Source organism: Rhinoraja longicauda, chromosome 37 (genome assembly GCF_053455715.1).
Source record: "Rhinoraja longicauda isolate Sanriku21f chromosome 37, sRhiLon1.1, whole genome shotgun sequence".
NCBI classification, from domain to species: domain Eukaryota; kingdom Metazoa; phylum Chordata; class Chondrichthyes; order Rajiformes; family Arhynchobatidae; genus Rhinoraja; species Rhinoraja longicauda.
In genome coordinates, this window is record NC_135989.1 from 7,197,128 (window position 1) to 7,224,964 (window position 27,837).

The window sequence follows — 27,837 nt, forward strand, 5'->3', positions numbered from 1 at the left end:
AACGAGGAAAACCTTTTTCAGTCAGAGAGTTGTGAATCTGTGGAATTCTCTGCCTCAGGAGGCCAATTCTCTGAATGCATTCAAGAGAGAGCTAGATAGAGCTCTTAAGGATAGCGGAGTCAGGGGGTATGGGGAGAAGGCAGGAACGGGGTACTAATTAAGAATGATCACATTGAATGCCGGTGCTGGCTCGAAGGGCCGAATGGCCTCCTCCTGCACCTATTGTCTATTGACTATAAATAAGTAAGACATCAGTCTGAAGAAGGGTCTCGACCCGAAACGTCACCCATTCCTTCTCTCCTGAGATGCTGCGTGACCGGCTGAGTTACTCCAGCATTTTGTGAATAAATACCTTCAAGATATTTTCACTGATAGCTGCTGAAATTTATTCGTATTCCAACATTAAAGCACCGTGCTGAAGCATTAGGTTAGAAGGTATCAGCTATATGAAGTCATACAGCATGGAAACAAGCCCTTCAGCCCAACTTGCCCACACCGACGAACATGTCTGATCTTTAAAACACTTTTAGATGGGCAAATGTATTTGCAAATGTATAGGCAAAAAAATTATTTCACTGTATCTGGTACATGTGACAATAAAGAAACCATAAACCACAAATGGACAGGCAGGGAATGGAGGGATATGGATCACATTAGGAAGAGAGTTGTTTATGCTGCCATCATGTTTGGCATGGACATTGTATGTTCCTTTGCTGTACTGTTCTATGTTCTAGATTCAAGATTCAAGATATCTTTATTTGTCATCCAAAAAACAAGTTTTTTGGACAAAATGTAGTCACCCACAGTCCAACAATAAAAGCAATAAAATAAGCAAATTACACAACCCCAACCAACACACAAAAAAAAAAGAAACATCCATCACAGAGTCTCCTCCAGTCCCCTCCTCACTGTGATGGAAGGCCAGAATGTCTTTGTCAGTACTGTGTCAGAAAATGGTGAGGTGATCGCTGATCTGCTGTTTGACTTGTCTTGTGATTCTCTTTGCAGTTTCCCGAGATGCTGTTTGAGGAGGACACTGAGCTCTGTGCCGATCTGTGTTTGCGACTCCTTCGACACTGCAGCAGCAGTGTGGGCACTATCCGGTCCCACGCCAGTGCTTCACTCTACCTCCTGATGAGGCAGAACTTTGAGATTGGCAACGTAAGTACATCAATTCCTTTCCATGTTGAATATGGGAGGGCAGCAACTCGTTATAATTCAACAGTGGCTGATCTCCCGGTGGCTGAGCACTTCAACTTCCCCTCCCATTCCCAGTCTGACCTTTCTGTCATGGGCCTCCTCCAGTCCCATAGTGAGTCCCACCGGAAATTGGAGGAACAGCACCTCATATTTTGCCTGGGCAGCTTGCAGCCCAGTGGTATGAACATTGACTTCTCCAACTTTAGATAGTTCCTTTGTCCCTACCTTCCCCTCCCCCTTCCCAGTTCTCCCACTGTCTTCCTGTCTCCACCTATATCCTCCCTTTGTCCCGCCCCCCTCCCCCCCCCCCCCCCCCGACATCAGTCTGAAGAACGGTCTCGACCCGAAACGTCGCCCATTCCTTCTCTCCTGAGATGCTGCCTGGCCTGCTGAGTTACTCCAGCATTTTGTGAATAAATACCCTCGATTTCTCCAGCATCTGCAGTTATTTTCTTACATAATTCAACAGTGATCCAAATAAACCATTAATATGTTATACGGAAAGAACATTGTCTACATGTAAAATGACCTGCTCACCCCTAGAAATAGCACCATTAGCAAAGAGAAATACAATTTTTGCATCCATGCTGCCCAGATCCCTCAAGGTCTTGCATGTTTCAATTAAACCCCCCTCACTCTTCTGAATGAATTGCCTGTCTAACATTTTCTCTTGAGGCAACCCACCCGTTCCAGGTATTATTCCTGCAAACAATTGCTGAATTGTTGGCAACATGCTAACATCCTTCCTTAAATAAAGAGACCACTCCCATACACAGTACTACAGATAGGGTTGCCAACTGTCCCGTACTAGCCGGGACATCCCGTATTTTGGGCTAAATTGTCTTGTCCCGTACAGGACAGCTCTTGTCCCGTATTAGGCCTGGGGGGGCTCTGTAGGCCCGGATGCTGTAGGCCCAGACAGTGTAGGTCCGGATAGTGTCGTAGGGAAAAAACTGCAGATGCTGGTTAAAATTTGTGCCTACCTTCCTGACAGTAGGTGCGGACAGTGTAGGCCCCGAGGCCCAGGCGGCCGTCATTGGTGGAGCGGGAGCATGTGGCTGGGTGTGGTCACGTGGAGCGCGAGGTGGTGACGTCGCCTTGTCCCGTATTTGGGAGTGCTATAGTTGGCATCCCTAACTACAGATGTGTTCCCACCAAAGCTTTTTAGAACTGAAGCATAACCTCCCCACTTCTATGTGTAGGAAAGAACTGCAGATGCTGGTTTAAATCGAAGGTTGACACAAAATGCTGGAGTAACTCAGCGGGACAGACACAATCTCTGGAGAGAAGGAATAGGTGACGTTTCAGGTCGAGACCCTTTTTCAGTCTGAAGAAGGATCTCGACCCGAAACGTCGCCCATTCCTTCTCTCCAGAGATGCTGCCCGTCCCACTGAGTTACTCCAGCATTTGGTGTCTACCTCCCTAGTTCTATGTTCAATTCCCTGGTAATTTTATACTTTAGACTTGCAGACTTTAGAGATACAGCATGGAAACAGGCACTCCAGTCCACCGAGACCGCGCCGACCAGCGATCACCATGTGAATATTTTTAATAATCTGTCCAATCTATTGATTTTGTGAGATTGTCTACTTTCAGGGAAGTGCTCAAGGCAAATTTGCCTGCACTCCATTGTTAACAGAAGAGCTTGAATGTGTGTGTCTCCATAACCTTGCACATTTTATATCCAAGAGTTGTAAGCTTGGAGTTCTGAAGAAAGGTCATCGACTTGAAACATTAATTCTGTTTCTCTCACCACAGATGCTGCCTTGTCTGCAAAGCAATTTCTGTTTTTGTATCAGGTTTCTAACGTGTAGATTTTTTTGCTTTTCAACACAAATTATTTTGGGGTTATTATTGGATAGGAGCCAACCCCCGACATGTCCTTTATCCAAACCTCATCCCCCTTTTGTTATGTGGCGACCAGCAGAGATTGAGTGGGTGATCCGATGGTGCAATGTGTTTAAAACAATTTTTTTTTCTGATCTCTGGTAAATTTATGAACTTATTTGGACTCGTTAAACAAATGAATTCATCACTGTGAGTCAGGAGGAGGTTTGACTGTGAACCTGTAGTCCCATTAGTCTGTAGAGGAACCAGTGATGTCTCATGGTTAGCTCAGCTCACTGGTCACCTCACGGGCCCCGCTGATGGTTCATTATTGCCCTGTTTTGTCATACAGAGGCTGCCGATGAGGTCTTAAGCAATATTTATTCTACAGCAGAGACCATTGTTCTGGTAAGAGCAGAAAAATATCGCCCAGATTGTAGTGCTAACAGAAGAAACTAACCTGATCATCCACTCTTAGTGATTCTACGTGCACCTACTGTAGCATAATACGTACTGGGAGTTTGCCTCCATTCTATAATATTTACCCTCGCATCTGAATAAACTGAACGGAGTTTCTTTGTCTTCTTTAAGAACTTTGCCCGAGTGAAAATGCAAGTCACCATGTCGCTGTCTTCGCTGGTGGGAACTTCCCAAAACTTTAATGAAGAATACCTTCGGCGCTCTCTGAAAACCATTCTGACATACGCAGAGGAAGACCTGGAACTGCGAGAAACTACCTTTCCAGAACAGGTAAAACTCTCTTCTTCAATAATGGCAGCTCTGTAATCTATATACTAAAATTCTCATTCGTTTGTTTGTTTAACCCTGAACTACAACCAAAACGGTACACGATAGCGCGACAATTTTAGGCCCACCTTACTCACCGTCGTCCCTTTGGTGCTAATGGAAGAAGTTTCATTGAAATCGGTGTTATATTTTTTAAGTTATTCCCATTTTAAAGTTTACCTCTATCTCCTAGGGAGGGAGAGGGGAGGAGGGAGGATAAGAGGGGTTGAGGGTGATGGGGTGGGGAAAAGGGGTAGGGGGAGGGGAGGGAGAAGGAGGGAGGGGGGGACGGGGGAGGGGAGGAGCGAGGGGGGAGGGGTGGGAGGGTGCTGCCCAATGCAGGAGAGGTTTGGGCCCAACGGGTCCACTTGGTTTAGTATGGTCCTAAAGATTTACGTCAAATTAAGGAAGTTGCTAGTAATGGCGTGAGAATCAACAAGCACCATTGAACAACTCTCTGGCCATTCTGACAAATGACAAATCATCAGTTCAAAAATTAATTATAAAACTAATTTTGGCATTTATAAAAATATGAAAAAAATGAATTTGATTAAATGAGCAAGTTAACCCATTTTGATTTTATCCATTAAAAGGGAGAGAGCTCAACTTCCTTCCTTCTGCATCTTTCATCCACTCCATTTTGCCCCAAATAGTAATATTTTTTTCTATGAAGAACATCCTGACAATTTTTAATTTGTGAATATTTTGCTTGAGATTCAGCCTTCTAATAGTGCTCTGGATTCACCTCTTCTAAAGCGTTCATTCAATACTATGATTGTGCACTTCCATTGTTTTGGTATGCTTGTAATGGTAGATAATATTTTTTTTACACACATCATTTTTCATGTCTGAAGTAATTTCCCCAATTGGGACTTCACTGATGTGAAGGGTTTTGTTCCAGATGTGAAGTGATAAAAGCATGTATTCAGCAGTCAGGAACATGGCTTTGAAGTCTATTCTGAGGTTCAGTTTAGAGATACAGCGTAGAAAAAGGCCCTTCGGCCCACTGAGTCCGCAGCGACCAGCGATCTCCACCCCAACACTATCCTACACACACTAGGGACGACTTACAGTTATACCAACCCAATTAACTTACAAACCTGTACGTCTTTGGAGTGTGGGAGGAAACTGAAGATCTCGGAGAAAACCCACGTGATCATGGGGAGAACGTACAAACTCCGCACAGACAGCTCCCGTAGTCTGGATCGAACCCGGGTCTCTGGTGTGCAAGGGCTGTAAGGCAGCAACTCTACTGCTGCGCCACCATGCAGTCCTAAATAGGTGATTGCTAATTACCAATTCCCAACTATATAGTTCTCTCTCGACTGCAAATTTAGGGCATACTTTTGTTTTGATGGAAGAAAGTCTCAAATCTTTTTCCCCTTGACTTTTTTGTTTGTCCATGTTGTGATGATTTGATGTGCTATTCCTTTCCTGTCCAGGTACAAGACCTGGTGTTCAATCTGCACATGATCCTCACAGACACAGTGAAGATGAAGGAGCACCAAGAAGATCCTGAAATGTTGATGGATCTCATGTACAGGTCAGCACATCTTTATGTCCCATTTCGTACCTGGTGACCCGCGCATTTGCTGTTCTCCAAGCCCAAACACGTCCTCTTTAAGCCAACGCTGTGCCTTAACCTGACAGAATCGCCAAAGGCTACCAGACATCGCCAGACTTGCGACTGACGTGGTTGCAGAACATGGCAGGCAAGCACTCGGAGCGGACAAACCACGCGGAGGCGGCGCAGTGCCTGGTCCACTCCGCAGCGTTGGTGGCAGAATACCTCAATATGCTGGAAGACTGTCGGTACTTGCCTGTGGGTTGCGTCACCTTTCAGGTGAGAAGGTGTTTTCTTTAGCTCGTGGCACAGTGACAGTGACTGGGAGCAGCATTCCTGGTATCAGGGTGAACGATTAAGCCAGGACAGTGGAGGATGAGTGGCCAGATGTCCTGGTCCATATTGGCATCAACGACAAAGTAGGAAGAGAGATGTGGTCATAAGATCCTAAGGAATAGGAGTAGAATTAGGCCATTCGGCCCATCAAGACTACTCTGCCATTCAATCATGACTGATCTATCTCTCCCTCCTAACCCCATTCTCCTGCCTTCTCCCCATAACCATAGTCATATAGGACAGAATTATGCCCAACATCCCAACTCGTCCATGCCAACCAAGAAACCCTATGTAATGTGGTCCTATTTACCCATGTTTGGTCCTGCAAAGAGAATTTAGGGAGACACACAAAACTGCAGATGCTGCAAGCTTGAGTAAACAAAAAACACACTGCTGGAGGATCTCTGCAGACAATGTTCTAGAGTCATGGAATCATACAGAATGGAAACAGCCTCTCCAGCCCCAACTTGGCCACGCCGACTAACATGTCCCATCTACACTGGTCCCACCTACCTGCGTTTGGCCCATATCCCTCTAAACCTGTCCTATCTATACACCTGTCTAAATGTTTCTTAAATATTGCAATAGTGCCTGCTTTAGATGAATAATGTTTAGCAGAACTGCATGATCTGACAAAATGTTGTTAACTTGAAATGCAGTTCAGATGCCTGCTTTAATCTTCTTTCAACCTGCTGAGAATCTCTGATCATAAGAGGTTTACCTGTGATAATTGTCAGTAGGGTGCTGTTGTCACCAGAGAGTTTTTGTGCGCCTTTTGGTGAAAGAATCTGTTCTGCCCACACAATTGATGAATATCTGGTAAAAATGTGAACTTTTGGGAGGTGCTGGTTGATGTAGCACAAACGATGAACAGCTTCCAGTTAGATAACACTTTCAATATCCCCAGTATTTCACAGGACAAAGAAAAATCAACAGCAAAGGAGAACAAAAAGCTGCAGTTGCTGGAAATCTAACATTAAAAATAGAAAATGCGATAAGCACTCAGCAGATCAAGCAGCATCTATGGAAAGGGAAACGATAGCTCCAATGTTTCAGAACTTTGTCAGAATTGGGGAAATGTTTTGAACTTGAAAGGTCCCTTCTAAATGTCTAAGGAAAGAGATGTACAAAAACAGAGGAATTTCGCGCTTGGCATCTGAGAAGATCGTCAGTGTTGGAATAGTTAATTTCAGCAACGTTCTTAGGCTGAAGGAGTTTGTAGAGAAAGAAAACAGAAACCGCAGAGGAATTTGAACATTAGATTAAGGATTTTCAATTCCATTGTTTAGATGGAGGGTACCACATGGGGATAGAAACATAGAAAATAGGTGCAGGAGGAGGCCATTTGGCCCTTCGAGCCAGCATCGCCATTCATTGTGATCATGGCTGATCATCCACAATCGGTAACCTGTGCCTGCCTTCTCCCCATATCCCTTGATTCCACGAGACAATAGACAATAGGTGCAGGAGTAGGCCATTCGGCCCTTCGAGCCAGCACCACCATTCAATGTGATCATGGCTGATCATTCTCAATCAGTACCCCGTTCCTGACTTCTCCCCATACCCCCTGACTCCGCTATCCTTAAGAGCTCTATCTAGCTCTCTTGAATGCATTCAGAGAATTGGCCTCCACTGCCTTCTGAGGCAGAAAATTCCACAGATTCACAACTCTCTGACTGAAAACGTTTTTCCTCATCTCCGTTCTAAATGGCCTACCCCTTATTCTTAAACTGTGACCCCTTGTTCTGGTCTCCCCTAACATTGGGAACATGTTTCCTGCCTCTAACGTGTCCAACCCCTTAATAATCTTATACGTTTCGATAAGATCTCCTCTCATCCTTCTAGTCAAGTCAAGTCAAGTCAATTTTATTTGTATAGCACATTTAAAAACAACCCACGTTGACCAAAGTGCTGTACATCTGATTAGGTACTAAGGAAAAAAATGAAACATACAGTAGCACACAAACATAACAGCACATACAAAACAGTTCACAGCACCTCCTCAATGGGCCTCAAACGCTAGGGAGTAGAAATAGGTTTTGAGCTTGGACTTAAAGGAGTCGATGGAGGGGGCAGTTCTGATGGGGAGAGGGATGCTGTTCCACAGTCTAGGAGCTGCAACCACAAAAGCGCGGTCACCCCTGAGCTTAAGCCTAGACTGCGGGATAGTGAGTAGCCCCAAGTCGGCCGACCTGAGGGACCTGGAGTTAGAGAGGTGGGTTAGAAGATTTTTGATGTAGGGGGGGGAATGTCCATTTAGGGCTTTATATGTGAATAGGAGTAGCTTGAAGTTGATTCTGTACCGTACAGGGAGCCAGTGGAGAGAGGCCAGAATCGGCGTGATGTGGTCCCTTTTACGGGTACCCATCAGGAGTCTCGCTGCGGCGTTTTGGACCAGTTGCAGGCGGGACAGGGATGATTGGCTGATCCCAGTGTATAGGGAGTTGCAGTAGTCTCGGCGGGAGGAAATGAAAGCGTGAATGATTTTTTCAGTGTCGTCGAATTGGAGGAAAGGTTTGATTTTAGCTATGGTACGAAGTTGGAAGAAGCTGGCTTTTTCCACAGCGTTGACTTGCTTGTCAAACTTTAATGCAGAGTCAAATATCACGCCGAGGTTTTTGACATGCGGTTTGACTAGGCAGGATAGGCTTCCAAGACTGCCTGTTATCGATTTGATGGAGTCGGGGGGGCCGAATAGGATGACCTCAGACTTGCTCTCGTTTAATTGGAGGAAGTTCTGTGCCATCCAACATTTTATGTCCTCAAGGCAGTGTAAGAGGCTGTTTAAATTTGACTGGTTGTTGGGTTTCAGGGGGAGGTAAAGCTGAGTGTCATCGGCATAGCAGTGGAAAGAAATGCCGTGCCTTTGAATGATTTGGCCAAGGGGGAGCATGTATAGAGAGAAGAGAATGGGGCCTAGGATGGAGCCTTGTGGAACTCCGCAGGAGAGGCTAGCTGGAGAAGAGGAATAACTGTCTATGTTGATGGTGAAACTCCTATCTTTGAGGTAGGAAACGAACCAGCTCAGGGCAGTGCCATCAATGCCAACCGCGTACCGGAAACGGTCAATAAGGATGGTGTGGTCCACTGTATCGAACGCTGCGCTGAGATCGAGAAGAAGCAGGATTGCACAGTCGCCGGTGTCGATGGCGAGAAGCAGGTCGTTGTGTACCTTCAACAAGGCAGACTGTGCTGTGGTGGGCTCTGAAACCTGACTGGAAACTTTCCAGGATGGTGTTTTGGTGTAGGTAGGGCACTAATTGGTTTAGAATTGCCTTTTCAAGGACTTTTGATGGGAATGGCAGTTTGGAAATGGGTCTGTAGTTGCTAGGCAAGGTTGGGTCTAGGTTAGGTTTTTTCAGTAGGGGCTGGACCACCGCGTGCTTGAAACAGGTTGGAACAGTGCCAGTGGCCAGAGAACTGTTGATAATAGAGAGGATGCTGGGACCGGCTATTGCAATGACATACTTCAGAAGGGCAGTGGGGGCAGGATCAAGGGGGCAGGTTGCAGGTTTCATAGCGGAAACAAGCTTTGCAAGGGAGGATAGAGTGACGGGTTGGAAACAGTCCAATTTAGATGAACAGACTAGTGAGACAGCTAGGTCACGGGTGGGAGGGGAAATGTTCATTCTAATGTTCTCAACTTTGCTGGTGAAAAATTTAGCGAATTCTTCGCACTTAGCAGGGGACCCAACTAAGCTGGTACTGGGGGCGGGACATATGACAGAGGTAATTGTGCTAAATAGGACCTTGGAGTTATGAGAGTTTTTGGAGATAAGGTCGGAGAAGTATTGTGCTCTTAGTAGAACCCCTTAGGGGCTCTAGCCCCTACAGTTCTATCTAACTCTCTTTTAAATTCATCCAGTGAATTTGCCTCCACTGCCCTCTGAGGCAGAGAATTCCACAAATTCACAACTCTCTGGGTGAAAAAGTTTCTTCTCACCTCAGTTTTAAATGGCCTCCCCCTTATTCTTAGACTGTGGCCCCTGGTTCTGGATGGCTGAATGGAATGGTTGGGATCAAAGTTTAGGTTACCTTAAGTCTGAAGAGAACAGAATGAGGAAGGCCAGCCTGTAATGCATCATTTACAATGGTGGGTGACTTTGTGATGCTTCAACATGTTTAAATTTAGCCACGGAAAAAACTTGCATTTGTAATTCTACATACCTCTCTCCATAAAGAATATATCATCAAACGTCCTTGAAGAATCGGCTGTGTCGGATGACGTTCTTTCTCCAGATGAAGAAGGAATTTGTGCTGGGAAATATTTCACAGAAGCTGGCCTGGTTGGATTGCTAGAACAAGCAGCAGCATCCTTGACAATGGTACGTTAATATGGTTTGCCTCTTTCTTTGTAATTTTAAGCTAATTCTGTAAATGTGACTTTATTTTTCTCTTAGAACCATTGTCTTAGAGTCTTGCAATTTCTCCATCCATCTTTATCTCTCTTCCTGCGTCTGGTATTTTACTCCTCCCATTTTCCTCAATACGAACAGATGAAGAATAGTTTATTGTATTAAATGCCAAGGTGCAATAAGTTTATAGTTCATACGATTCATACAAGGTAAACAGTATACATATAATAATGGTAAACACAACATAAACACAATGACAAGAAGACCAGAAGACATGGGTTTAAGGTGAAAGGGAAAAGGTTTAATAGGAATCTAAGGGGTAACTTTTTCACACAAATGGTGGAGGGTGTATGAAACGAACTGCCAGAGGAGGTTGTTGAGGCAGGGACGCTCCCAATGTTTAAGAAACAGTTAGACAGGTACATGAATAGGACAGATTTGGAGGGATATGGACCAAGCTTGGGCAGGTGGGACTAGTGCCACTGGGACATGTTTGCAGGTTTGGGCAAGCGGGGCCGAATGACCTGATTCTACGCTGGATCACTCTATGACTCAATGACAAATTCAGAACAACAAGATCTGAAGTAGTGCAAAAAAAAAACTGAAATGCAATTACCGAATAACTGAATGAGGTGGAGTTAAGAGTAAAGAGTACATGGCAGCACCTATGGGAATGGTTGGGCCAAATGGGGGGGGGCAAAGAGGTCTAGCTTTAGATAGGGGATCTTGGTTGGCATGGACAAGTCGGGCAGAAAGGCCTGTTTCTGTGCTGTATGTTTTATATAACTCTATGACACTGTACCTACTTACAAGTGACTATAAAGTACCGTTGCACCATTAAAAGAGGTGATTGGTTCAGGAGTCTGATAGCAGTTGGGAAGAAGATGCTCTTAAGGCTGTACATTGGGGCTTTTAAACCCTGTATCTTCTCCCAGAAGGTGGAAGAGAGAAAACAGAATAGCCAGTGTAGCAGGCATCCTTGGTGATTTTTCCAGCCTTCCTGATTCATAGCTACCTCCTGTTCTCATGCCCAATCTGATTGTTCCTTAATAGGAAAATCTTACATCCTTTTGTTTGATACAGCTACTTATTGACATCGTTACTTCTAAACCTACAAGCCTTCTCCCCATAGAGTACTTTCTAAACTACCAGCCTAGATTTTCAAGATATATTAACATCCTTCATATATAAACATGTGAAGGAAGTGCTCCTTGTAACACTATTCTTTTCAGGCAGAATGTCATATTCTAGAACCATGGAGTAGATACATAATATAGACATCAAAACACTGGAGTAACACAGCGGGTCAGGCAGCATCTCTGGAGAAAAGGATAGGTAATATTTCAGGTCGAGACCCTTTTTCAGACATAGACTCCAAGTCAAGTCAAGTTTATTTGTCACATACACAATGTGCAGTGAAATGAAAGCGGCAATGCCTGCGGATTGTGCAAAAAAAATTACAATTACAGCAATTAATACAGAAAAGAAAATGTAGTCCCTGGAGTTATAATAGTTAACAGTCCTGATGGCCTGTGGGAAGAAACTCCGTCTCATCCTCTCCGTTTTTACAGTGTGACAGCGGAGGCGTTTGCCTGACCGTAGCAGCTGGAACAGTCCGTTGCTGGGGTGATAGGGGTCCCTCATAATCTTGCTTGCTCTCGATCTGCACCTCCTGATGTATAGGTCCTGCAGGGGGGCAAGTGTAGTTCCCATGGTGCGTTCTGCCGAATGCACTACTCTCTGCAGGGCCTTCCTGTCCTGGGCAGAGCTGTTCCCAAACCAGACTGTGATGTTGCCGGACAGGATGTTTTCTACAGCCCCAGAGTAGAAGCATTGAAGAGACACTGAATTTCCTCAACTTTCTAAGGTGATAATGGTGCTGCCTTGCGTTACTCACCAGTGCGGCAATGTGTGTTGTGCATGTCAGATCCTCTTTGATGTGGACTCCCAGGTATTTAAAGCTGCTCACCCTATCCACAGTAGACCCATTTATTTCCAGTGGCGTGTACATCCTTGGATGTTGAGCCCTTCTAAAGTCCACAATCAGCTCCGTCAGGTAGATACATACTGCTGACCTACCTTAGCGGACTGTAGTCCACAATCAGCTCCGTCAGGTAGATACATACTGCTGACCTACCTTAGCGGACTGTGTCCAACACAAATCTTTGCCTGTCCTGGTTTTCTGCTGTTTTTAAGAATGAGAATACCATTGGCTCTTATTCTCCCAAATGAATTCACTGTTGAAAAGAAATCAGCAATCTCTATCCTGATGCGCAGTCCCAACACTGAACGGCTGATTCTCTTTTATCCCCGCCAGGCTGGGATGTACGAAGCTGTGAATGAAGTTTACAAGATCCTGATTCCAATTCATGAAGCCAACCGGGATAGCAAGAAACTGGCATCAATCCATGGAAAACTACAGGATGCTTTCAACAAAATCTCTAATCAGGTATTGAACGTGCTCACGGTAGCTGCCTTTTTAGGAAATGGCATGTGTGCGAATATTTTTAGAGGTGAGGGTTTGGGCTGGAAAATTGAGACATAGGAGTAGAAGTAGGCCATTCTGCACATTGAGGCCACTCCGCCATTCAGCCATTGCTGATCTATTTTTTCCCTCTCAATCCCATTCTCCTGCCTTCTCCCCGTCACCCCTGATACCCGTACCAATCAAGTATCTGCCAATCTCCGCCTTAAAAATACCCAATGACTTGGCCTCCTCAACCATCTGTGGCAATGAATTCCACAGATTTACCTCTGAGTAAAGAAGTTCTCAACCAATCTACTTTTTTCCACTTTCTTTGCCCTTCCCAAAGTTCACATTAAAATAAGATAGGAGAAAGTCTGCCTTTCGTATTGGATCGTGTTTGCTGTGAGTTGGTTGAAGTGCTTTGCAAGTGGAGCTTCCCTCTTTACTTTCTCACGTAATTGGACAAAGAGCCTCACCTATGCCTTTGGCACCTCCCCAAATCTCTCTCCCTAAATCACGCAATATTTAATCAGCACTCGCCTGTGCATTGGAGAGTCAAATTAGTACGATTTCTTGAACACCTAATGATTTTTCAGCATGGGGATTTTAACCAGAACTGCAATTTTAAAATGATAAGGCATCAAGCTGTTTTAGAGAAGTGACACTAAACAAAGTTTTATACCAGACCATGTTAGGAGATATTATGTAGGTTTTAAGAAACATTTTGGGTAAAGAGGGAAGTGGAGAGATTGGGGAGAACACGCCAGTTGCAAGCATTACCAGCACAGCCACCAGAAGCAGTTACACAAGGTTAGAAAGTAAAACATCCAGGGATTTAGAGGAAAACCACAAGGAGATTTTTTACTCAAACCTTAAGATAGACAGAAAATGCTGGAGTAACTCAGCGGGACAGGCAGCATCTCTGGAGAGAAGCAATGGGTGACGATTCGGGTCCAGACCCTTCTTCAGAGATGCTGCCTGTCCCGCTGAGTTACTCCGGCTTTTTGTGTCTTTCTTTGGTTTAAACCAGCATCTGCAATTCCTTCCTACACCTTGAGTAAATACCCCGTGTGTTAGTAAAACACAGATGCCCAGTGTAAATGGCAACACCTCACAATACCTGCCTACCTGTCTAGCACTTTCTGCCGCATCTGTGGAAAAATCTGCATTTCCCACATCGGCATCATCAGTCCACTAAACCCGGCGGGGAGGGAGGGAGGAAGTCTTCTCGACGCCCAGGAATTGCCTCAGGAGAAGGGTGGGCAGATAGACGAGCTACAGATTTTGATACAGGCAAATGAATGAATTTGACTGCACAGTTTTGACAAAGCCAGCAACCCCAGAGATACAGAAACTTGCTGCGGCATTCTGAACCTTCACTGGCAGTCGGGCAGTGCAACACAAATAAAATATTGTGGACAGATTTAAAAAGCCGCTCCTCTGGGCTTGTAGATCCCAAGCCATGCCACATGGTGGTGCAGACGCACTTTCTTTCATGTGTTAAATTAGCTGCTGCCTAAGCCAGGCTCACGTCAGCTTCCCAAGTCTCAATAAGAGGACCTGTCAAAACAACAATGGAAGTCAGAGCTCCATTTAACATTATTTTGAGTCAATTCCAGGAACCCCACGGCTGATAGTAATTGACTCTTCCTGTGGGGTTGGTGTAGGATTCAAGTACAGCTCAGCTGAGTGAAGATCTGGACAATAGACAATAGGTGCAGGAGGAGGCCATTCGACCCTTCGAGTCAGCTACGCCATTCAATGTGATCATGGCTGATCATTCTCAATCAGTACCCCGTTCCTGCCTTCTCCCTATACCCCCTGACTCCGCTATCCTTAAGAGCTCTATCCAGCTCTCTCTTGAATGCATTCTATCTAGCTCTCTCTTGAATGCCCATGGAGATGGGTGCAACATTGGAATATTGCTTGGAAATGTTCTGGTCCATTGTTTTACCATCAAACATAGTCTAGCCCATTCAGACACGAAGCACCCTGACAAAATTAACCCAACTCGATGGGGTTGCTGCCCATTGTAGATCATAAATCTCACTCCCACTGTGAGGTAAAAGTACCGTGAGTAAACAAATGACTTCCAGCTAATTAGTAAGAAGGGAAAAGTAATCGGTCTGTGGGCCATGCCAGTAGGTTGTGAAAGCATCTAGCCAGTGTAGTATTTGATACCCCTCAAACATAATCAGAAGTGCTGCTGCTAAAGTATTGCATAAAAACTGTTCTGAATTGAAAAATCAAAATACAGTATAGATCAATGCACTTAAAAGATTTAATGAAAAAAAATATTTTAAGAATTCTGATTGAGTATTTGGCCTCAAAGTGCTAGCTTGAGCTGGAGATAGACGCAAAGTGCTCTGGTAACTCAGCGAGTCAGGCAGCATCTCTGGAGAAAAGGAATAGGTGACGTTTCTGGTCGGAACCCTTCCTCAGACTCAAGTTCATTCCGACCTAAAATGTCATCTTTTTCTTTTCTCCACAGATGCTGCCTGACTTGCGGAGTTACCAGAGCACTTTGCGTCTATCTCCAGCTCAAGCTAGCACTTTGAGGCCAAATACTCAATCAGAATTCTTAAAATAGGTCATTTCACTTTTGCCAAAATTCTCTATTGATTGGATATTTATAATCAGATTTTAAAAAGTCAATATTTAGTGAAAAAATGTCACTTAAATGAACAATTAACATTAATTAAATCATTGATACTAATTAAAATAAAGGAGGAAGAATAGAAGAAATAACGTTGCTGCCTTACAGCGCCAGAGACCCGGGTTTGATCCTGACTATGGGTGCAGTCGTAGACAGAGTTTGTACGTTCTACCCATAACCCCATGGGTTTTCCCCGGGTGCTCTTGTTTCCTCGCACACTCCAAAGCCGTGCAGGTTTGTAGGTTAATTCGGTATACATTGTAAATTGTCCCTAGTGTACAGGGATCGCTGGTCGGCACGGATTCAGTGAACCGAAGCATCTGCTGCCACGCTGTGTCTCTGATCAAAAACAGACAAATATTAGAGTTTCATAGAGATATACTGTGTAAGGATGTGCTTGTCTTAACATCAGGCTGAATGGGTGAGATGGAAGGATCTGATGGGTTGACTTGGTCATTGCAGGTATTGGTCTCGGATAGGGCTCTCTCATCGTCTGCTGATGAAGGGAAAAATGCCAAATGTACAGAGACTCAAAAAGAACGTATTGTGCACCCTTGCTGTGGTGGTGTATGACAGAACCAGAGTGTGCAACTTGCACTCCTTTTGTTCCTGCACCAGACATATTGATCAAATCCCTTCACATGTCCTATTGACCATGACGCTGACTGACGCATGCTGTCACTAACAGTGGCTGACGTGTGCCCTTCATCATGAAGTCGACTGACATGTACCTTCTTCATGAGTAGGAAAAAAAACTGCAGATACTGGTTTAAATCGAAGGTAGACACACAATGCTGGAGTAACTCAGCGGGTCAGGCAGCACCTCGGGAGAGAAGGAATGGGTGATGTTTCGGGTCGAGACCACTCTATCCCCTCCCCTTCCCAGTTCTCCCACTAGTCTTCCTGTCTCCGACTACATTCTATCTTTGTCCCGCCCCCTCCCCTCACATCAGTCTGAAGAAGGGTCTCGACCCAAAGCGTCACCCATTCCTTCTCTCCGGAGATGCTGCCTGTCCCGCTGAGTTACTCCAGCATTCCCTTCATGAGGCTGGCTGATGTGCACCTCGCACAGTGACGTTGATTCATGTGATTGTATATGATAGTGACTGACTGTGACACTGACTGACTGAAATCCTTGCTGTGACATAAACTGGCGTATATCTCTACCCGTGATGGTGAATTTAACTGTGTACATTGTACTGTGATGCTGACTGACTGCGTATCCATTGCAGTCATTGACTTACTGTGTGCCCTTCACAGTCACTGAATGACAGGATACCCCTCACACTTGCTGACTGACTGTGTACCCCTCTCAGCCGCTGACTGACTGTACCCCTCACAGTCTCTGACTGACTGTCCGTACCCCTCACAATCATTAAATGACAGGACACCCTTTACAGCCGCTGACTGGCTGAACCCATCACAGTCGCACTGACTGTACACCCCTCACAATACTGACCAGGTCACTGATTGCACCCTTGTCACCATGACTGACTGATGCATAGATCCCCGAGATTTTCATTTATCAAGGCGCTTGCTGGATTTGCGACATTTTCAGATATGCAGCGCACTCTATACTGTTATTTAAGATTCTGCGCCAGATTAATGTTATAAAACACACGCCTGAAAACAAACACATTGATTGCAACATCACGGCAATGGTCTGTACAGCTCGAAACTGTGTGTTCAGCCTTGGATCTGTTTGACCGTTCATTGATTGGTAAATGTTGTCTCTCTTTTGCCTTACCTCTCCCCTTACCCCTCTCTGTCCACATGCAGAGCTCTGGCTGGGAGGTAGGCGCATGGACCTGGTGTGGATTGCATTGTTTGTACAGTGATAGAGCTTTTGCATGTCACTGCCTGTGTCACATGAGCAGATGGCGCACACTGTAGCAGGGAACTACTCCCACGTTGTCACTAATGTTTCATCAGCTAACTCTGAGTTAGATATCCAGCATCACTTCAGGCAGCCCTCTGTTGACCGGGTGGGAGGGATGAATGAAAGCTCATTTATATCTTTTGGATCTATTCTTATCCTACTTTCAATGATTTCCTCCATTCTGTGTGTGTCTCCTCGTATGTACTGTTCCGGTTTGATTCAGTGGAAAGTCAACTCTCGGGACCTTCCACTTATAGTTGAAGGAGGTTGTCTTAATTTGTCTAATAACTGACTTATCGTTGATGTTCCGTCCCTACTAACCCCCACACACATCCTAGTTCCTACCCAACAGAGGTTGAAATAGTTGAGGCAGGGATTATTGCAATGTTTATGAAACAATTAGACTGGTACATGGATAGGTCAGATTTAGAGGGATAGGGGCCAAATGCAGGCCCAGTGTAGATGGGACATTTTAGTCGGTGTGGGCAAGTTTGGCCGAAGGGCCTGTTTCCACACTGTGTGACTCTATGACTATTGCTATGCTTCTCATGTGACTCACAGCACTCCCTCCTAGTCCTCACCAGTGCAGGCAGCACATCCATCTTGTTTATTCGGCGACCTCACATTCCCCACTGAGATGGGAGGCAAATAACCTATACCTTCTTTCCTCCTTTTTTTCATTAATAATGTGCTTAAAGTCACCAAATGAACTGCATGTTAATTGACTACTCAACTCCTCACGTATGCCTTCACAATTTAGAAGAAGTCTGAAGAAGGGTCCCGACCCGAAACATCACCTATCCATGTTCTCCAGGGATACCGTCTGCCCGCTGAGTTACTCCAGCACTTTGTGTCCTTTTTAGTGAACTCGAGCTGCTGTCCTCTGATCCTCCTGCATGTGTACAGTGCATTGGAATATTCATATCCCCTACTCACGCCACCGTGACCAAAAGAATATAAATTACTCAGCCTTGGAATGACTGAAAGGGAAGGGGTTGGAGAACTCTGCAAAAGAACGAGTTTGAACCCAGCCTCAGATATATACCTGCATTTCGGTATCCCTCGAATGTTATGCATTTCATCCCTCAGGTCACTTGTCAAAGAGGTGAGATCACTTGCAGCTTTGAAAGAGGAAAGGCAAGTCCTTTGTGCGCTGCTAACCCAGGCTGATGGGGAGTAGTATTGTGATGGAAACATCACTGGCATATCCAATGCTGGCTGCCCTGTCCCACGCCTCAGATTCGGGAGAATGGCTTGGATCAGAAATAATGGAAATTCTCAAGCGTTTTGCAGAATATCAGGTGTTTGTTTGTCCAGTCACATGTTTTCTGGGGTTGGAAAAATGAGCTCTCATTAAGGATTCAAAGAGATCTTCAGAGAATAACTATGATTCAAAGAGATCTTCAGAGAATAACTATAATAACTCTGTGATCTTCAGAGAATAACTACTTGCAGAAGGCTGCCTGAAAGCTGCTAATATTGCATTGCCTAATAGTTCCGTGGTCATTCTGTTTTGCTGACTGATTGTTTCTCAATGGGTCACAAGTCATAATTCTTGCACACAAGCCATATTATAACCAAGTAACTTCCATCAAGGCATGCACGTGTTTGCAGAACACCGGCCAATGTGACTGCAGACGTCCTCCTGGAAGTCAGTTTGCCGAGTTCTCTTTTCTGAGCTTTCGAAAAATATGTTGTCAAACTTCAGAGGGAAAAAAAATTCAACTTGACTAAGAACGGGATGAAATTGCAATTAAATTCTGAATTGATTTAAACCCCCATGAAATAACATTCCGTGAGATTTGATCCAGGGTATGAGATGTGTTAAAAAAAAGATTGTCACTTGATTATGGCTGTGTGGGAATGTGAACAAACTAAAGATATTAAAAAACGTTGCCCTTAGGTTGCAAAAACTTTAACCTGCAGCTGTCAGGTGCAGTGGTTCCCATCTTGAGTAAGCTGAGCCAAAGAGCCTGTTTCCGTCCTGTATAACTATGACCTGCTGGAAGCAGCAGTTTTGTTGAGGAATTCCGATGAAGGTTTTTTGACCTGAAACATTAGCTCTGATTTGCGTCCCACAGATGCAGCCTGACTGCTGAATATTTCCAGGAATTTCTCATTTATATTACATTTCAATAACTGCAGTGTTTTTTTATTTTCAGTATAGTGAGGGAAACCAGGAGGTTTTATGCCAGAATTTAGCATTGCTTTCTTTTATTAAGCTGCTGACTCACCTTCATCCCACCTCCAGAAACTGCTGGTTTAAAGGGCAATGGAGTGTAATTATCATCTGATAAATGGTTCAGATGAAGTTTAAGGCCTCCGCAGTCAGGGATGTTCTGCAGAAGATCTTTTGGCTCATTTTGAGTCTTAGATTGTACATTTTCATGCCCATCCTTTTTATAGACAATTAATGTATGTCTATATTTTATTTAAATATGATTCTGAACAAAGTGACCTTTGTGGGGTGGAGATGTGCTTTTGTAAAGCAGCATCCTTCACTTCTGACGACCCCAACCCAAGAATATTAGAAATTGGAGGAGCTGAGGGTAAACGTTCAGGGAGTGACTGCGTTGAATTTCAGTCTGAGGATGTTATTGCAGAGACATTGTGCTCACCGGGGACCCTGGCATGCGTTTCTCTTAAACTTTGGGGTTGCAATGTCCACTCGAACAAAACTGATTTCAGACCCAAATCTAGATGCCTGCGCTTTGTGATGTAACCGGTCTGTGTTCCACCAATGTTTGAGTAAAAAACATTCCCCTTTGTATTCTTGGTCAGGGAGTTTCCTAGTGACATGCACTGCGATGAAACTGCTGCTGCTAGCCTGAAGTAAACCTGGTCTGTGCTTAAAATGTCATCTCTCTGAAGAGCACGGCCTAACTTCCCAACGGCGCAGAGTGAAGCCTGAATGCCTGGTTGAGACTTGGTCACCTGCTCATTCAGCAGGGATTATGTTGAGGCACATTTAAGGGTGGGCGGTGGGAAGAGTGAACTTAAATGAGATGTGTGTTCGTAGTATAATTGGTCATGAATCTCAGACTTTCCATGCAGCCGAGCTATCACCGTGATGTCACAGGAGACCTCCTGTAGCCTATACATAAAACGGTGATCGATGTTTAGCCGATCAGTTAATGATTCTCACTCTCTGCTTTCTCTTTTACTGCACTTGCTGCCGATCACACTGTCCTCTCGTTATACCTTGTGGTAAGTTGCCTTATTTTATTATTAATTTATTTTGATTTTAAAGATATAATTTGCACTCAAGATTACATAAAATGAACCGACAATTACTTATAAATGCTTCTGGCATTCTAGCAATTGCTTCGTACTTCAGCTTCCAACTCTGAGAGATTCCTTTGCTTTTCCAAATTCTCTCAGAGTTTGCTACCTGACCTTCGATCTGGAAAGGTGGTTTCTACTTTTGATGGAGTAGCATTAAAGAAATTTTGAAGCTCCCCGATGTATTAAATATCAGCCTTTCATCACTTGAAGTGAACCCCACGCTGTGATCTATCTGCTACCTTGTGTGTCCTGCGATATGAAGCCAATTAATAGTTGTCTCCAATTAGAGTCCAAAGCTGTGATTCGGTGCAGGTCTGAATTGACCTGTTGGATCTACAGATCGCACACAGGTAAAGTTAAAGTGTTGAAAGATAGGGTTGTGTCAATTTGGCGGCACGGTGGCCCAGCGGTGGAGTTGCTGCCTTACAGTGCGTGCAGCGTCGGAGTCATGGGTTCGATCCCGACGGGTGCTCTCTGTACGTTCTCCCCTTGACCACATGGGTTTTCCACCCTCCTTCCAAAGACGTACAGGTATGTAGGTCAATTGGCTTGGTAAATGTAAAAAGTGTCCCGAGTGTGTGTAGGATAGTGTTAATATGCGGGGATCGCCGGTCGGCGTGGACCCGGTGGGCCGAAGGGCCTGTTTCTGGGCTGCATCTCTAAACCAAACTAAACTATGGATGAAGGAAGCCTACCTACCCTCATAATATTGGATGATGAGTTTCACTTCCAGTAGGTGGCAGAATGGCACAGCTGGGAGAGCTACCACTTCATAATGTCAGAGACCCGGTTCATCTCCATACCACCCACCTGTGTGGAGTTTGCACGTTCTCTCTGTGACTGCGTGGGTTTCCTCCCACATCCCCCCAAAATGTGCGGGTTTGTAGATCAATTGGTCTCTGTAAATAGCCCTGAGTATGTCGGGAGTGGATGAGAAACTGGGACAACATAGACCTAGCATAAATGGGTGATCGATGGTCAGTGTGGACTCGGTGGGCCCTGTTTCCATCCTGCTTCTCTAATCTAAACTATAGCCTTGCCATTCACAACTCCCTGTTCCTGACCAGTTCCACTCGCTATCCCTCACCCTCCAGGTTCAATAATGGTGATGGGGCTTCAATGGCGTGTCCTTCTACCTTTTGCTTTCAATCTCTACCACAACTCAATTTAACTCGACTCAATTGATGCTCAGTCGTGTAAAAATATTTCTGTACTCTTCCAGCATATGATCTGACCTCACCACGTCATGAGTCGGTATGCTAAATTGGTCAAATGAGATACCAATGCTTCTCTTACTGGCTATCATACTTTCCTAGCTGTTATGTCTATTTGTGTCAAATTATTTTCCACAGTCATACGAGTGACTGGCCTCAGACTTGACAACTTCATTCTGGTTATTAGACACCTGACGTTTCAAACACAGCTCCAAAGTTGGAGCATTTGGAAAACTTTTAAGATGATTGTGTGGGAAATTTTAAAATGCATGCTGCTGCATTAGGTGGCAGCCTTCTGAAGGAGCACCCTGCCAGGTGAAAGAATTAATATATGCAATTCATCTGAGGTGAGATTATTTTAACAAGGAAAAACAAAAGTAATGATGGCCTTTCAAAGAAAGTCTGAGGTCTGATCAAATATAATGTATGTTAACATTAAGTTGCAGTCTGTATCCATTTTGTGGGGCTGCTTTTGAATAACTGCACTTACATTCAGGCTAGACATAAAATGCTGGAGTAACTCAGCGGCTTACAACAGGCAGCATCTCTGGAGAGAAGGAATGGGTGACGTTTAGGGTCGAGACCCTTCTTCAGACTGATGGCTGCTTTTTTTAAAAAACCACTGACATCTTTAACTAACCAGTGCAAAATAAAAGCAGAGCAGTGGTTAGGTGAAGGATTGCATGAATTGCTACGACATATCTTAACGTTCTTTCCTCAAACATTTCCGCAGGTCACAAAGAGGATGTTTGGGACTTATTTCCGAGTGGGTTTCTACGGTTGTAGGTTTGGAGATCTGGATGAACAAGAGTTCGTCTATAAGGAGCCCTCAATCACCAAACTGGCTGAGATTTCATACCGACTTGAGGTGAGTGGGTTTGCCAAATCCTACATAAAGTTGCCCAGGTGTGTAGGTAGGAACTGCAGATGCTGGTTTAAACCGAAGATAGGCACAAAAAGCTGGAGTAACTCAGCGGGTCAGGCAGCATCTCTGGAGAGAAGGAATAGGTCTGAAGAAGGGTCTCAACCCGAAACGTCACCTATTCCTTTTCTCCAGAGGTGCTGTCTGACCTGCTGAGTTACTCCAGCTTTTTATGCCCATGTAAAGTTGCCCAGGAATCCCGAGCACCATTACTATACTCAGAGACTTGGACATGTACGTACAATTCTCAAACTTGACAATGATGCGATACATGGAGGTGTAGTGAACAGTAAGGAAGATAGTAATAGGTGTAAGAAGTAGCACCAGGTTGGCTGAATCTGGGTGCTGAGAAATACAAAGTGATTGATTTTACTGGAAAAGTTAGAAGAGGCGGGATAAATTAGAGTACACTGTTCAACACAAACTAACCTCCCTCCCATTGACCATTTATAGCTCACGCTGCCTCGGCAAGGCCAACTGCATAATCAAGGACGAGTCGCACTTCCTCTTCTCCCCTCTCCCATCAGGCAAGAGGTATAGAAGTGTGAAAATGCACACCTCCAGATTCAGGGACAGTTTCTTCCCAGGGTGGCAACTGAACCACCCTACCAACAACTAGAGAGCAGTCCTGAGCTACCATCTACCTCATTGGAGACCCTCGGACTTTCTTTAAACGGACTTTATCTTGCACTAAACGTCATTTACGTTATCCCCCTTATCATATATCTGTACACTACGGACAGCTCGATTGTAATCATGTATTGTCTTTCTGCTGACTGGTTAGCACGCAACAAAAGCTTTCCAATATACCTCGGTACACGTGACAATAAATTAAACTAAACTAAGGGGTGCAAGAGAAAAGAGACCTAGGGGTATATGTACACCATTGGAATGTTTCCAGGAAGTTTGCAAGAATGTATAGAAGACTTTTACTGAAATGGTTTTGGTGACGATGGAATTGAATTCTGTGGACTGACTGGAGAAGCAGTGTTCCGAAAGAACCAAGAAGGTTACTTGGGCATCTGATTGTGATATTTAAAAACATGCACGGATGCAGAGAGTAGATAGGGAAAAGCTATCCATGTGGAGGATCAAGAGAGAGAGAGAATAACGATGATGAGCAAAAGAATCAAAAGTGATATGAGGAAAACATTTTCATAAGTTATAGGAGCAGAATTCGGCCATCCGGCGCATCAAGTCTACTCCGCCATTCAATCATGGCTGATCGATCCCTCTCAACCCCATTCTTGCCCTCTCCCCATATCGCCTGACACCCTTTCTTACACAACGAGTCGTTCTGACCTGATATGCGTTGCAAGAAGTAACAATGGAAGCAGATTCCAGTATGATATTCGAAAGTGAACTGGATAAATATCTGAAAGGAAAGATTTGCAGATTTGTTTGGAAAGATTGGGCCAGTAGAACTAGGTGGATCACTTTTACGTACTGGTACAAACTGCTCCCTTTCTGCAAATCTATAACTTGTGTGATTTTTATTTAACTTAATGTTTAAACACGTTCAGCCAAAGAATTATTTGTCAAATGTAGTTACGCTTGTAAGATAGGAAGCATGACAGCCGGTTTGCACATAAAACAGCAGAGTTATCAGCAAGATAATGTTTAAGTGCTGATGATTGAGTGATAAATATTGGCCTGGATTGTAGGGCAAACTCCCTCGCTTTTCTTCAGACTAGCACCATGGGAATTTGGCATCCATTTGGTCTCTATTTACTTTTCATGTAATATGTTTTGGAGTGGGGCCTAATCATGTGACCGTTTACTTGGAGTGAGAATTCTTCCAGTGAGGCACAAGTGAAATCTACCTCTTTTACAGTCCTATAACTTGAGACTTTAAAAATTCTAACTGTTGCAATTTAATTGAAGAGTGTGTGTACTGGGAATGCCCCCACACTACCGATACTCTGCTTCCGTCAGTGTAGAGAGACTGAGGACAGTTGTCTCCCCATAGTAGGTTGAAAATAGCGCTTTGGTTCAAATGATATCATGCGCTGCTGCAAATGGAGTTGCGATGGACCTGCGAGCATTGCTTGGTGTTGTGGTTGAACTGGAATTTAGCACTTCCCTGCTATGTGCTGCAGTGGCAAAGCCTGCAGTTTTTAATTGCCCCGTTTTGCTAATGGGATTAGTCCAGAACAAGGGGTCACAGTTCCAGAACAAGGGGTCACGGTTCCAGAACAAGGGGTCACAGTTCCAGAACAAAGGGTCACAGTTTAAGGCTAAGGGGGAAGTCTTTTAGGACCGAGATGAGAACGTTTTTTTTCACAAAAAGAGTGGTGAATCTGTGGAATTCTCTGCCAGAGAAGGTAGTTGAGGCCAGTTCACTGGCTATATTTAAGAGGGAGTTAGATGTGGCCCTTGTGGCTAAAGGGATCAGGGTGTATGGAGAGAAGGCAGGTACAGGATACTGAGTTGGATGATCAGCCATGATCATATTGAATGGCGGTGCAGGCTCGAAGGGCCGAATGGCCTACTCCTGCACCTATTTTCTATGTTTCTATGATTTAACAAGATTTCTGCCTTGCATTACTGGTGCTGTGGTAAAATGGGTTCTATATTGCATTCTCGTTCTTGTTGTGACAGGAGTTCTACCGAGACCGGTTCGGGGAAGAGGCTGCTGAGATTATCAAAGATTCCAATCCAGTCGACAAAGGCAAACTGGACCCCAACAAGGTAAGAGCAAATTATTGGCTGTGGAAATGTGAACAATTAATTTGCTGCTCATGTATTTAACTCAGTCCAACATCCTTCCATGCCGTGAAGAGGCAAAGTGTAGAAGAATGCGGACAAATGGGACTGGCGTACATAGACAAAATGGTCAGGATGTGTAGGAAGGAACTGCAGATGCTGGTTTAAACTGAAGATACACTCAAAATGCTGGAGTAACTTAGCAGGACAGGCAGCATCTCTGGAGCGAAGGAATGGGTGACGTTTCAGGTCGGGCCTTGACCCGAAATGTCGTCCATTCCTTCTCTCCAGAGATGCTGCCTGTCCTGCTGAGTTACTCCAGCATTTTGTGTCTATCTTAGGTAAAATGGTCTGTCTGGTATGGTAAGCCAAAGGGCCCCTTTCAGTGGGGTATGACTCTGTAAGCCTAGTACACAGCATTTGAGCAGTTAAAACTCAGATGGTGCAGTTGAGAATGTTTTAGGTGATGTTTCGGGTCAAGACCCTTAAACCCAAAACGTCACCTTTCCATGTTCTCCAGAGATGCTGCCTGGCCTGCTGTGTTACTCCAGCACTTGTGTCCTTTTGTGTATTAACCAGCATCTGCAGTTCTTTGTTTCTACGGTTCAGAAGAAAATTGACAAGAAATATTTGGCATGAGGATTTGAATACAGAAACTTGTGGAAATCTGACTGCAATCATAATGAGACCACAACTGGAGTTATGGTGTACAGTTTTAGTCTCCCTATCCTGAAAAATGTATCCTAACCATAGAGCAAGTGAAGAAAAGATACCCTAGACTAGTGCTAGGAAAGCAGGTTTACATATGAGAAAAGATTGAGTAGACTAGTCCTGTATTCTCTAGAGATCAGAATAATTAAAACACTCTTACAGGACTTCACAGGCTAGATGCAGGAAAAATGGTTTCCTTGTCTGAGGAATCTCGAAGCGAGAGTCAAAGTAGGGGGTAGTCTGTTTCAAACTGAGGTGAGGAGAAATTTCTTAATTCAGCAGAAGAATCTTTGGAATTTTCTACCCCTGAAGACTGTGGAGGCTCAATCGTTGAGTTCATTAATAACCAAGATTGTTGGATTTCTGGGTGTTAAGAGAATTGCGGGATATGGGTTCAGTGCGAGAACATAGCCGTCATATTGATAAATGGCAGTAGTCTTCAAGGACCGGTTGACCTTCCGCACCTCCGCCTGCTCCTGCTCTGTGCTTATAAATGAAGGGACAGGAGAAAGTAGTTGTCGAGCTGTAAAGTGTATCATATAAGGGGGACCTGGTAAGGGGCTACTAAGAATGAAGGGGGACTCAGTAGGGAGGTGGCACCGAAAATGAGGTGGGGGGGGCACCAAGAACGATGAGGGACCCAGGGGTGGGGGAGACAGTAAATAGGAATGTTTGGTGAGCGTTTTTGGTGCCAAAACCTGGCGACACTTGGGTACTGCCTAGCTGGGGTCTGCTGTGTGATTTTACTGGGTTGGATGCACAACAAAGCATTTCACTGTACTTAGGTACATATGACAATAAAGTATGACACAAAAAGCTGGAGTAACACAGCGGGTCAGACAGCATCTCTGGAGAAAAGGAATAGGTGACGTTTGGATCGAGAGACCCTTCTTCAGACTGAGAGTCAAGGGAAAGGGAAACGAGAGATATTGACGGTGATATAGACATATAGATGAAATGAATGAAAGATATGCAATAAAGTAACAATGATATAGGAAAAAAGCCATTGTTAGCTGTGGGCCAGGTTAAAATGAGTTACAGACAATGAAATTCATCAGCAAACCCTCTCAATAAAGTATCATTGAATTGAATCGTTGAATCATCGAATATAGATACAGGAGTTTTGGGAAATAGGGGAGAAGAATGTGGAGAGGTTCTAGCATTCACTACCAGAGCTACTGACAGGAACAAAGATGGAGAGAGGAAGAATGTGACGGGGGAATATGGGATGATGCTGATCTGGAGGATTGTCAACATTTCACAATGTTATGATTCCTTCGTCATCGTAAGGATAGCGGAGTCAGGGGGGTATGGGGAGAAGGCAGGAACGGGGTACTGATTGAGAATGATCAGCCATGATCACATTGAATGGCGGTGCTGGCTCGAAGGGCCGAATGGCCTACTCCTGCATCTATTGTCTATTGTTTGAACTGGCAAAGCTGGTAACCATTAGGAAGTGTTCGTGTTTCTCTCCAGGCATATATCCAGATCACCTATGTGGAGCCGTTCTTCGACACCTACGAGTTGAAAGACCGCATCACTTACTTTGACAAGAACTACAACTTGCGCTGCTTCATGTACTGCACGCCCTTCACGTTGGACGGCCGCGCTCACGGTGACCTGCACGAGCAGTACAAGCGAAAGACCATCCTCACCACCTCGCACGCCTTCCCCTACATCAAAACCAGGATCAACGTCATTCACAAGGAAGAGGTAAGGTTTTCGTTCCAAGGTGGCTTTCAGTTACGGCTCTGTGTAGAAAAGGAATGGGTGACGTTTCAGGTTGAGACCCTTCTTCAGACTGTGCTGAACTACTTTGGTGATCCTCAGACTATCCTGTAAGAAAATAACTGCAGATGTTGGTACAAATCGAAGGCATTTATTCACAAAATGCTGGAGTAACTCAGCAGATCAGGCAGCATCTCAGG

General features: G+C 44.6%; 1 protein-coding gene across 3 annotated transcripts in view; it reads left to right on the forward strand.

Annotated features, from left to right (window-relative positions):
• The window catches only part of dock6 (dedicator of cytokinesis 6), a 218,519-nt gene that overhangs the window by 116,472 nt on the left and 74,210 nt on the right, over positions 1 to 27,837 (forward strand). For all 3 annotated transcript variants that reach the window (XR_013549428.1, XM_078429227.1, XM_078429228.1), the window contains 10 exons: positions 1,009 to 1,161; positions 3,620 to 3,778; positions 5,257 to 5,357; positions 5,465 to 5,657; positions 9,896 to 10,039; positions 12,387 to 12,518; positions 16,972 to 16,986; positions 22,313 to 22,438; positions 25,094 to 25,183; positions 27,386 to 27,622. Coding sequence is in view for 2 of the 3 variants with exons in the window: in XM_078429227.1 (XP_078285353.1) it covers positions 1,009 to 1,161; positions 3,620 to 3,778; positions 5,257 to 5,357; positions 5,465 to 5,657; positions 9,896 to 10,039; positions 12,387 to 12,518; positions 16,972 to 16,986; positions 22,313 to 22,438; positions 25,094 to 25,183; positions 27,386 to 27,622 (1,350 nt within the window). In the remaining variant the exon portion in view is untranslated. The remainder of the gene's footprint in view (positions 1 to 1,008; positions 1,162 to 3,619; positions 3,779 to 5,256; positions 5,358 to 5,464; positions 5,658 to 9,895; positions 10,040 to 12,386; positions 12,519 to 16,971; positions 16,987 to 22,312; positions 22,439 to 25,093; positions 25,184 to 27,385; positions 27,623 to 27,837) is intronic.